Genomic DNA, 12,963 nt, shown 5'->3' on the forward strand with positions numbered 1-12,963 from the left:
CGCATATTCATAAGTTCACCTACTGCGGAAACAAACCACATGATGGAAAAAGTCAGTGTCCAGCTAAAGGGAGACAGTGTAAAAAATGTGGTAAATTGAAGCAATTCGCTAAAGTTTGCACGACTGGGAAAAGTAAACCCGTGCATGCAGTGTATAATGTCTCAGATAAAGAGGAAGACGAGCTGTCTATTGATGCAGTAGGACAGGAGCAATTCACTGACGCTGAACAAGCCTTTGTAGACATATGAATAGGAAAGCAAGGTGTAAAGCTTAAGTTTAAATTATGTTCATAGACACGCTGCTGCTAAATATTCGCAGGCAAATCCACAACTTAATACCGGGAATGCCTGTTAAAACAGCTTAGATTCACGAGTACCGATTTGGGTGGTGATCACTTCGATGAATGAAACCTGTTATCTTTACAATGGTTGACAACGAGGATGAGATGGTCAGGGATAGACTAGACAAACACGGAATGTAACTTGAACACAACACATCCTCCAAATACGAACCTGATTGAAAGAAATAATGCAAATCAAATCCTTGATGACAGCAACACTCAACACAAAACAATTACAGTAATCCCTCCTTGATCGCGGGGGTTGCGTTCCAGAACCCCCCGCGATAGGTGAAAATCCGCGAAGTAGAAACATAAGCATAAGTTTGTATGGTTATTTTTATATATTTTAAGCCCTTATAAACCCTCCCACACTATTAACATTATTAGAGCCCTCTACAACAACAACAACATTTATTTATATGGCACATTTTCATACAAAAAAAAATTTAGCTCAAAGTGCTTTACAAAATGGATAGAAAAATAGAAGACACAGTAAAAAATAAAAATAAGTCAACATTAATTAACATAGAATAAGTAAGGTCCGATGGCCAGGGTGGACAGAAAAAACAAAAAAACTCCAGACGGCTGGAGAAAAAAAATAAAATCTGTAGGGATTCCAGACCATGAGACAGCCCAGTCCCCTCTGGGCATTCTACCTAACATATGTGAAACAGTCCTCTTTGTATTTAGGGTTCTCACGGAAGGACTTGATGATGATGGTCACGTAGACTTCTGGCTTTCAGTCCATCAATGTTGGTGCATCATGATGCTTTGAATAGGTGGTGGTGGCGCAGGCCGCCACCACAAAGAAACCGGAAAAATAAACAGAAGAGAGAGTTGGGGTCAGTACGGATTTTAGAGCCACTATGAATAGTCATTATGATGAATTGAACATACAGAGTATCAGGATTAAGTTAAAGTGAAGTTAGGAGAAAGCCATGTTAAAGTAATGTGTTTTCAGCAGTTTTTTTAAAGTGCTCTACTGTATCAGCCTGGCGAATTCCTATTGGCAGGCTATTCCAGATTTTAGGTGCATAACAGGAGCAGGCCGCCTCACCACTTCTTTTAAGTTTAGCTCTTGGAATAAGTGTTTAAGTGTTACAGTTATGCTTAACAAATGTAAATCAACATTTATGTAATGTTATGACTTAATGTGAATAGTAGGGAAATAATCTTTCATTTCTTTTTTTTTAAACTTTACACAGGAAACAACCATCGCTGCTTTTCTGAACATGGCAAAGAATTCTGCGACAGAAGCAATCTTCAAAGCCATAAAAGAATTCACACAGGAGAGAAGACGCATTGTTGTAATGAATGTGGCAAACAGTTTTCACAAATGAGCCATCTTCAGTGCCACAAAAGAATTCACACCGGAGAAAAACCATATTGTTGTTCTGAATGTGGTAAACAGTTCTCTCGCAGGAGTATTCTTCGGATACACATTAGAACTCACACAGGAGAGAAGCCTTATTCTTGTTCTGAATGTGGCAGGCGATTTGCTCATATGAGTAGCCTCCAGAAACACTCTACAATTCACACCGGGGAGAAACCATTTTGCTGTTCTGAATGTGGTAAACAGTTCTGTCGTAGGAGTATTCTTAGGATACATATTAGAACTCACACAGGAGAGAAGCCATATTGCTGTTCTCAGTGTGGCAGACAGTTTGCTCATATGAGCAGTCTTACAAGACACTCTACAGTTCATACAGGTCAAGGCAACAACAGTGAAAAACTGGTAAATGAGATAAGTACTGATTCTGCCAAACAGAGATGGAAACAGTTACTCATCTGGCTGCCAGTTGCAAGGTGCTGATGCTGGAAGGTTTATACACACAGAGACACAACAACAAGTCTCCAGATTGCTGCACTGGAAAATATGTAAAAATAAATAAATAAATAAATAATAATATATCTTGCCAGTACCACAGATGCACCGGGACTGCACTCCAGACTGAATAACAGAAAATGATGGGTTGTTAGTCACTAGGAACATATTAATACCAGTGGACAGAGCAGTAGATGTCAGAAAACCAGACATTGTGATTTTATAAAAAAAAATACTGTGATAAATTCTGTTTTTTTGAAGTTTTAAGTGATTATTACTCTCTACTTAGAATGCAAAGATACTTAAAATGTATAGACAAAAAATAACCAAGTATCAAAAAGTGCAGTCATAGATATGGAATAAAACCGATGAAATGTTTCCAGTGGTGCTGGGATCAACAGGCCTTATCAAAAAAAAAAATCAGGCCCATTTAGACATCCTATAAATTACCATCATTCCATCTGAACTGGAGAAAGGACAATGAAAGTACTACTTCGAGCACTGGCATGAAATCTAGGGAAATAACAAGAGTGCAAAAAGAGAAACTAATCACATGTGACGCTATATTGTTGTTTTGAGTGTGGTGGTCGATTCTCGCAAACCATCAATCTTAAGGACCACAAAAGAATTCACATTGGGTGTAACTTCCAAAAGATGTGAGGCACTTTAGAGGGGAAAGGAAGAGGACGACTTCCAAATTCAATCACCCAACTGCTCATTGAGTATTTTACTGTGGTGAGCTTACTGTAGTTGGATATGATGTATACCAGGGGTTCTAGACATACCACCCCTAACAATTTCAATGTTCTTAAGTACCGTCATTTTATTTCTGTTGAAATTAAGTACTGAATAAGTTAAGATGACATGTCTTTATCTGTCCAAAAATATTGTATTAGTGAGTTTTAACAAGATATTACAGATATTTTTCTTGTATGTATGTGTGTCTTTAATTCTTCTTACCTGTGTCACTTGATTTAAATTTAAAAGTATGCAAATTTAAGGCTTAAAGCTTTAATTTCATGCATAACGGTGAAGAGGATGACAACCCATCGTAATTACAAATGGAGACATTTTGTTTGGCCTTTGTGGGTTTCAGTGTGGGATTTATAAAGAATTATTTGATCATTGTGGTACACCTTATTTACTTTACCAAGTACACATGCGAAATTTATTCACTTATTTTATTTCTTTTAACTGAAATGAAATGCAGCTTAAAACCAATACTAAAAAATTCAAACATTATTGTGTTGATACCACAAGAGGTATTGAATGTCAGAATAATTCAGAATATTTTCTTGACACATTATTTATAAAACCAAACGTTTCAAATCAGGTTTGTCAAAGAAAAAAAGCTGTCTGGTCAGCGGCATTTGCCATTGTCAGACACTGTCAGTGTGTAGAGGAGACATTTGTTGGTTAGTAACACTTGTGGAAGAGGAATATGTATTCCAAATTGATGCAAATGACACACATGTAATGCTTTAATTTTTCCAAATCATTTCCTTCTACTTTGGAACTCCTATTAAACAGAATCTGTTTTGTTGTTTTCAGGTTACCTCACATAACTGATTAGACTTGGCTGTTGCTTACTCCTGTGTTTTAATGCAGAATTAATCCTTGAATTTGACTGAAGATATTAGTCATAAGGGATGACATTACATTTTCTCCTGTTCGTTTCAAATATGTGTCATATATGCTTTAGTCACATTTTACGTGTTAAACTTCTTCTCCTTTTGGCTGCTCCTGTTAGCGGTCGCCACAGCGGATCAACTTCTTCCATATCTTTCTGTCCTCTGCATCTTGTTCTGTCACACCCATCACATGTATGTCCTCTCTCACCACATCAGTTCTATCCTTAATATCCTTTTACCAATATACCCAGCATCTCTCATCTGCACATGTTCAAACCAATGCAATCTCTCCTCTCTGACTTTGTCTCCCAACCGTCCCAAATGAGCTGACCCTCTAATGTCCTCATTTCTAATCCTATCCATCCTTGTCACACTCAATGCAAATCTTAGCATCTTTAACTCTACCTCCAGCTCTGTCTCCTGGTTTCTGGCCACCGTCTCCAACCCATACAACATAGCTGGTCTCACTATGGTCCTGTAGATTTTCCCTTTCACTCTTGCTGATACCCGTCTGTCACAAGTTACTACTGACACTCTTCTCCACCCATTCCACCCTGCCTGCACTCTCTTTTTCACCTCTCCAACAATCCCCATTACTCTGTACTGTTGATCCCAAGTATGTAAACTCATCCACCTTCGCCAATTCTACTCCTTGCATCCTAACCATTCCACTGACCTCCCTCTCATTTCCACACATGTATTCTGTCTTGTTCCTACTGACCTTCATTCCTCTCCTCTCTAGAGCATATCTCTAGAGGGTCTCCTCAATCTTCTCCTTACTATTGCTACAGATCACAATGTAATCCGCAAACATCATAGTCCACGGGGACTCCTGTCTAATCTCGTCTGTCAACCTGTCCATCACCATTGCAAATAAGAAAGGGCTCAGAGCCGAACCCTGATGTAATCCCACCTCCACCTTGAATGCATCCGTTATTCCTATCGCAGACTTTGCCACGGTCATAGTTCTCTCGTACATATCATGTACAACACTTACATACTTCTCTGCCACTCCCGACCTCCTCATACAATACCAGAACTCCTCTCGAGGCACCTTGTCATATTGTTTCTCCTGGTCCATGAAGATGCAATGCAATTCCTTCTGGCCTTCACTAAACTTCTCCATCAACACTCTCAGAGCAAACATCACATCTGTGGTGCTCTTTCTTGGCATGAAACCATAGTGCTGCTCACTAGTCATCACCTCACTTTTTAACCTACCTTCCACTACTCTTTCCCATAACTTCATGCTGTGGCTCATAAATTTAAAGCCCCAGTAGTTACTACAGTCCTGCACATCCCCCTTATTCTTAAATATCGGCACCAGTACACTTTTTCTCCACTCCTCAGGCATCCGCTCACTTTCCAAGATTCCATTAAACAATCTGGTTGAAATCTCCACTGCCATCTCTCCTAAGCACCTCCATGCTTCCTCAGGTATATCATCTAGACCAACAACCTTTCCATTTCTCATCCTCTTTGTAGCTGCACTTCCTGATTCATTATCTCCACATCATCCAATCTCTTCTCTCTCCCGTTCTCTTCATTCATCAGCCTCTCAAAGTAATCTTTCCATCTGCTCAATACACTCTCCTCGCTTGTGAGTACGTTTCCATCTTTATCCTTTATTACCCTAACCTGCTGCACATCTTTCCCAGCTCGGTCCCTCTGTCTAGCCAATCGGTACAGGTACTTTTCTCCCTCCTTAGTGTCCAACCTCTGATACAACTCATCATATGTCTTTTCTTTAGCCTTCGCCACCTCTCTCTTCACTTTGCGCCTTATCTCCTTGTGCTCTTGTCCACTTTCTGCATCTCTCTGACTATCCCACTTCTTTGCCATCCTCTTCCTCTGTATACTCTCCTGTACTTCCCCATTCCACCGCCAGGTTTCCTTTTCCTCCTTCCTCTGTCCAGATGTCACGCCAAGCACACTTCTTGCTGTCACCTTTACTACATCTGCTGTAGTTTCCCAACTGTCTGGTAACTCTTCACTACCACCCAGTGCCTGTCTCACCTTTTCCCTAAACTCAACCTTGCAGAATATCCCTGCCCAATTTCTCTTCCCATCCACCTCATGATAGAACCTTTTGAATCCACCTCTGATCCTCCTGGCCTTACTCCCTTCCATTTAGTCTCTAGCACACACAATATATCAACCTTCCTTCTCTCCATCATATATGCTAACTCTCTCCCCTTACCAGCCATACTGTCAACATTCAAAGTTCCTACCCTCCTCTCCACTCTCTTTAACTTCCTCCTCTCCTCCTGCCTCCAGACACCTCTCCGCCCTCTTCTTCTTCTCCTCCTTCCGCCAATAGTAGGCCAGTTTCTACCAGCACCCTGTTGGCTAACAGTACAGGTGGCGGTCGTCGTTAACCGGGGGCTCAACCGAAAAATATTTTTATTTAAGTTAATGTTAACGGATTAATTTCAGTAATGTGTTCCATGTTTGTCACCACTAACCCCACTACTTTCATTTCTTTGAGATTATTCTGTGTATATATATATATATATATATATATATATATATATATATATAGATAGATATAGATATATATATATAGTGTCAGGGATGCCAGGGGCCATGACCCGGCCGGGGCGCCATGAGGGACCGGATGTGGGTCTGAGCCCACCCTGGATCACGTGGGAGCTTCCTTCCAGGTTGTTCTGGGGGCCACGGGTCAAGGGCATGGAAGCCCTACCCTGTAGGGGCCTGTGGTCACCGCCAGGAGGCGCCCCAATGCCTTGGGTACCTGTTACCCCAGCACTTCCACCACACCAGGAAGTGCTGGGGGGAAGACTTTGGATGATACCCGGAGAGCTGCCGGTAGGACAGCCGGCACTTCCACCACGCTGGGGCGTGGCTAGAGGAGGAATGCCAGGAACACCTGGGGCTCATCCGGGTCCTGTATAAAAGGGGCCGTCTCCCTTCATTCGGGGCTGGAGTCGGAAGGCGAAAGGACAAAGCTCAGAGGAGCTGTGGAGGCGGCCCGAAGAAAAGGCATTGAGTGGCCAGGACTGTGTTTGGGGGTTTGTTTGTGCACTGAACTGGGTCTGTGTGACCAACTTCATATTGTAAATATTGTAAATAAACGTGTGGTGGTTGAGAAACAACATGTCCGCCTGTCTGTGTCCGGGCCGGGTTCACAATAGATATGTATATAGATAATTGTATATGGCCAAATTCCTGTGACTCACTCATCACGAAATCTCCCGAACCATGAGGACTTTGGACTTGAAATTTGAAAAGTATGTTACAGTTGGACCATAGGTGCTTGCTAAGAAATGATTTAAAAAATTTCTTGGTTCAACTGCATTCTGTCTGTTTGTCCGCTTTTCACGAGAGAATTACTTAACAGATTTAGATTTGGTTGTTTTCTATACTTTGCTTGAACCTTTCGGTTTATTTTGCGACTTCTCTCATTGCACTAAGTACCATAGTTCGCTTGTATTCATGCAAATCCAAGAGTGGCTGTGGGCAGAGAACAGGGAGGTGGGGCTTTTCTCATTCACTTGCCAGCCTCTGTTCCAGTTAGTCTGTGTCTCACCACGTGTTGGAGTGCACCTCGCCTCCGCTTAGCTAGCGATACCTGTTTGTTCAACAGACATTATCATCTACAGATTGTTAAGGAGTAACGTTTGACGTTTTTGAGAAAGAGATCAGAGCTCCATGTGTTTTAGAGGGTAGCTGCTGATTGCCAGAGATATCACGGTCTTGTTCTTTTCTCCCCACGTGGGGAATGCTCTCCTGTCAGAGCTGAACACGATCAGATACAGCGCAAACGTCTATTAATTTTTAGTTTGTCCTGTTTCATTAATATGTGGGTACAGCTAAGTATGCTTATAATATATCCTGCACAATACCGCTATAGTTCACCATGCTTTTGGTGGTATATTTCATTTACAATTTTAGGTCAGCCCTAAACCGTCCTCTGACCCCTTTCCTGCAAAAGAGACTGATTAAATAAGATGATTACATTAATATAAAGAAAATAACCCATCAAAACAAACAAAGCAGAGAACAAATGTAATAAATCAATTATATACAAATAAAAAATAAATGGCAACAATCAGATCCATATCTTTGACAACAGATAACACATAATCTCCATGAGGTTTTGTCTCTTCTTGAATTAAACTGTAGACTTTCTCTTTTTTTTTTTTTTAACCCCCTGAACAAAAAGATCATTTGAAGCTCATCCCATCTTAATCTCCTTAACTGGTAGCCCCTCGGTTTGTGGTAGTAGCACATCAGTCTCTTCAAGATGGCCACCTCCAAACTGGAAAGGCTAAATGGCTTTTACCTGTAAGTGAGGCGATCTCCTGTCTGGCCTTGGATAGTCCACACTTGTATCCTCTACCAGAAAGTTTGTGTTCAGTCCTATTGTACTTTTCCTGCCTTCTTCCACTCTTTTTCAACTGTAGATTAGTGTGCTTTTTCCTTGGTATCGTTGCAACTGACCATTCCTCACAAAAGTCCTCTCTATTGCCATCTGCCCAGCATGCCTGTTTTTTTTTTCCCCTTCCACGTTTTATCTATGGGCTTGGACAGAGACAGATTTTACATTCAGGATGACACAGGGAGAAAGAAGACAAATCAGAAAATATATTATGTGGCAGTGCTACATGCTTCCATTAAAACTTTGCACATCATATTACTGGAGAGATGTGTTTTGTGCTTCAAAACATTAACACCTGTCTGGCCAAAGTAGAAGTTTGAAAACATTAAATTGTATTTTGCAATGTTGTATGCATTTCTGGCTCCCCATCAAAGGTTGGTGTCTGTCGTTTTTTCCCAATGCTGCTGGAAATGGCACCAAATTCCACTGAAACGGAAACTGACAACTGTAGCCATGTTCATAACAATCCGAGTATAAATGTGAAGCTTTCACTCTTGTATTGTTCCTGTGTATGGCACTATATTAAAATGCAAAATATCTCACCACACACTCAACTGACAGTTGATTGTTCTTGATACTGTGGACACAGACTCAGACCAGACAGCAGGTGTGGTTATAAAGCAGCTTTATTTTTCAGAGTCACGGTGAGAAGAGTTTCAGAAAAGCAGACAATCAAATATACATGACAGCGTCAGAGCTCTTCTGAACCCCGTCTGTTGGGTGGGGTCCAGTTTTATACCCCTAGAATGCGTGATTTAATATCATTATGAAATGTAACAGTCAACACTTTATTATACACAATCCTTGAGCCCCTTCAACGCCCCTTGTACAACTTGATTTCTTGGCTCCTTTTGTTATGGCGTTCAGATGTAAGCTAAGGGAAAACGTGATAAGGCAGACTCATGTGTGGAATGCTTAGACCTTGAGTCCTTTGCACAAATATTTTTCTGTTTGCTAAAACAAAGCATGCTGTTACTTGGTTTAGTAAAGCTTACTTCTCAGACATGAATTAGTACAAGGGAACGAAGAGAACATTCGTCTTCCACAATATTCACATCTCTCAAAGTTTGTGCTTATCATGTGTTTTTATTTCACAACATTCTGCGATGACATAAAAGACACAATAGTTAAAAAAAAAAAAACTTCATTTGTTTTCTTTGAAAGCATAGTGGGATTTTTCACACTTTATTAAGTTAAACCTTTGCTTAACTTTTGCAAGTAATCTTGTGTTGTCAGCATATATCATATCCTGGGTCAATATCAGATTTAATTTATAGTGTTCCCAAGCCTGCATTTCTTTCTTACCCATGTTGATTATTAAATCCTATATATCACAAATAATAAAGGAATGAGTCTTGCTCCTTGTTTGACACCCTTTTCCACATTCCGTAGCTCTAATATTTTCCCCATGTAATTGTGCCATTCCTACATATTTAACTTTTTAATGATCCTTTTAATTTTTTTCTAGCACTTCCATTGTGTCTAGTGATGTCTAAATACTGCATTAGGTGCTGCTTTAAATCAAATAACCGTAGGTAAACGTCTTTATTTTTGTCTACTCTTTTCTCATTTTGTTTATATGATCTTGTATTTTATCTTCCTGGTCTTTACTCTGCTTACTCCTATTTTAATTTTCTTCTCTGTTGCTGTTCTCAACCTTCTTTCTGTTATCCTTGAATATATTTTTAATATTACTGATAACAAACCTGCTGCTCTCTGTTTTTTTGTTTTTTTCTAGTTAGGGCATTTGTTATTTCTTCTGTTATTCCTTCATGCTCTTCTGCTTCTTCATCATTCATCCTTTTCTTTTCTGATGGATTTTTGACATGTTCTTCCCTCATTGTTCCTTTTTTTCATCATTTTTTGCATAGTTGGCTCTCCAGGCTATAAGAATCCCGTCTACCTCTATCCGCAGTTCCACTTTTGAGTTTTCTATGCTTCTAATTTTCTTTGTTTAATTTCCCTTCAGCCTTTTTGACTATATTCTAGAATTATTTTTGATCTTCAATACAATGTTCCTCCATTTTCTTACCAAGTTCTTCCCAGCACTCTTTCTTTTCACTGAGTTCACAATCTCTTTAGCCCAGGAGTCTCCAAGCTTTTTTCCCCTGAGAGCTATTTTTATAAAATGAAAATGGCCGAGAGCTACTCATGTTTTCTAACATTTATTCTCATCGCTTATTTCAACCTAAACCAACTGAATCAGCTTGTTTTGCCTGAACATTTACAAAATGTTGGTGTCCAAAACTCCCATTTTGCATTTTAAACCAGCGTTTCTCAGCCTTTAAGTATTTGCGACCCGAGTTTTCATAACAGTGGCCCCTCCTTAACATTTTTTTGAAATGTAGATGCATATTTTATTATACCTACTTAACTTTTATCGACATTTATCTAACTCTATGTTTATTGTTCTAGTATCAGAATGTAGTTTAAGTTAATTTGTTTTGGTTTCAACAGATGTTTTTTTCATATTTTTGATTCTTGTTTTCTTTTTTTCATATCTTCGCACCCCCCTTTTTGTTACTTCACGCCCTCCTAGGGGGGCCCGCCCCACAGGTTGAGAACCACTGATTTAAACATCACAAACTAATATTGAGTTCACCTGCAAGTGCATTTTGTATGTCTGTATGATTTTCTGGTGTATCTCACACTATTGAATTAAAACATGAATGTTGTCAAAACAAAATAATGCAATTCCAAATCCACAGATATGACTTCTTCATTTGTCATTTTGTTCCATGTCACTGTCTCACTTTATTCACATGTCCAGTTGCACGTGTGATGTGTTTTTCAGTTAGTCAGATGACTGGCACTGAGGTGTATGGTGGAGTGGAGCCACTCTTATGGAGTCATTTAAGTGTTCATCTCTCAGTCTTGTTCTGAACTTTGACTTCATGACATTCATGTCAGACTCACAGAGGTATGGAGACCCAAATAAAGCAGACATTTTCAGAGCTGCAGACTGGTGAAGATTCGTATAGTTATCTGACTCTACTAAGCTCCACAAATTCTGAGAATGCTGTTGAGACTTTAACTGCACATTTCCCCTTGGGATTAATAAAGTATCTATCTGTCTATCTATCTATCTATCTATCTATCTATCTATCTATCTATCTATCTATCTATCTATCTATCTATCTATCTATCTATCTATCTATCTATTTTGAAGATTTACTAATATATAATATAGAAACTCACGTGTCTCTCTGTCTATATGTCTGTCCGCTTTTCACGAGAGAGCTACTTAACGTATTTAGATCGTTTTTTTTCTATAAATTGCTTGAACATTCCGGTTGATTTTGCAACTTCTCTCATTTCGCTATGTATCATAGTTCTCTTGTGTACTGATTTATTTGAGCAAATCTGAGAAACACGCAGCAGGGCCTTCCTCACTCACTCACCAGCTTCGCGGCGTGGTCCTTAACTCAGCTAATCTAGGAAACTGAATTGAATTCAACTTTGTTTGATATTTAAAATAAAGTGATATTTAAAATAAATTCTTTGGTCTTGATGAGTTTGAGTCTGGATATTCTCTTAAGGGTATGCCATATTGAAAAGAGAGATTGCAATTCAGATTGTGGATCGTGATATTTTTTGGAAAGATTGGCCACCCTTAATTTGACTAATCAAGTTTTCAAACTTTCTGTAGGTTTCATTAAACCTCTGGCGAGCTACTTGGAAAGTGGTTGCGAGCTACAGTGCTTCACGAGGGACGTGTTGGAGACCCCTGCTTTAACCTCTTCTCGCTTTTTTTGTATTCTATGCTGTCTTCCTGAGTTTCGGTTCTTAACTATTTTGTCCATGCCTCCTTTGTCTCTACTGCCTTGCTTTTTGCTTCGTCATTCCACCTTTTTATTCTTTTTTGTTTAAGGTCCTAGATTACTGTTGTAACTCCATAGGTGTCTGGAGCAGTTTGTAATTTCTTATTTATATCTATCTTTTATTTAAAGAGCTACTTTTTTTTCCCCTATTTCTTGTATATTTTCTTGAAGCCTGTTTCTATTTTTCTGTTGTCTGTGTTTTTATTCTAATTATTCAAATTTAATTTTTGAGCATTTTCTTAATCAATCTTTAAGTGGTTTGAGAATGTTCAAGTCCATTACTTTCACTCTGTTTGGTAGATAGCCCGATTGCTTTGACTTCATGCGCTGTGTACCTCAAAATTCTTGTATGTACTCTATAATGCTTTTATGAACCTGTTCTTCTGTTTTGTAAGTACTTGTGTGATTGATCCAAGTGTTCTCCAATTATCATTTGCTTAGTTACTACCAATCTAGCATTATTTACCCATTCTTATTCACCTCTCCTTCCAAGCTGTTGGACCAGCATTCCACTTGGGTTTGAGGAAAGATTGCTACTGGCTAGGAAGCCATAATGGGTAGAGTGCAGGAATGGAGGCACACACTGGCCAGGAAGATCTTACATTTGTATCCTGTTCAGAAAGAACAATTAATGAATAGACCGTTCATCCTCAATGGGAGGTGGCAATGCTCCGCTGGCTGGTTCTCAGTATGGACACCTGCAGGGTTGCTTAGGGTTTGCAGTGTGGAAGGGCAACTCTGTCAGGGACCTTAGATACCACCATGAGGTGCTGTAGGGAGAGGACCCTCTTGTTACAGGCAACATCCATGTGACCCAGAAGTACTTCCATCATGCCCTGCTGTGGCACTGGAAGTACTCCCAGGTCCAGGATAAAAGGAGGTGTCGTACTTCACTCAGGTAGTTGTAGTCGGGAGGTAGAGGACAAGGCTTGCCTGGAGGAATT

General features: G+C 39.7%; 1 protein-coding gene across 1 annotated transcript in view; it reads left to right on the forward strand.

Annotated features, from left to right (window-relative positions):
* LOC120534674 (zinc finger protein 665-like) overlaps window positions 1-12,963 on the forward strand; it is a 53,731-nt gene that overhangs the window by 11,531 nt on the left and 29,237 nt on the right. Inside the window, exon 3 of the mRNA XM_039762265.1 lies at window positions 1,546-2,146. Within this exon, the coding sequence (XP_039618199.1) occupies window positions 1,546-2,146 (601 nt within the window). The remainder of the gene's footprint in view (window positions 1-1,545; window positions 2,147-12,963) is intronic.

Source organism: Polypterus senegalus, chromosome 8, assembly GCF_016835505.1.
Source record: "Polypterus senegalus isolate Bchr_013 chromosome 8, ASM1683550v1, whole genome shotgun sequence".
NCBI classification, from domain to species: domain Eukaryota; kingdom Metazoa; phylum Chordata; class Cladistia; order Polypteriformes; family Polypteridae; genus Polypterus; species Polypterus senegalus.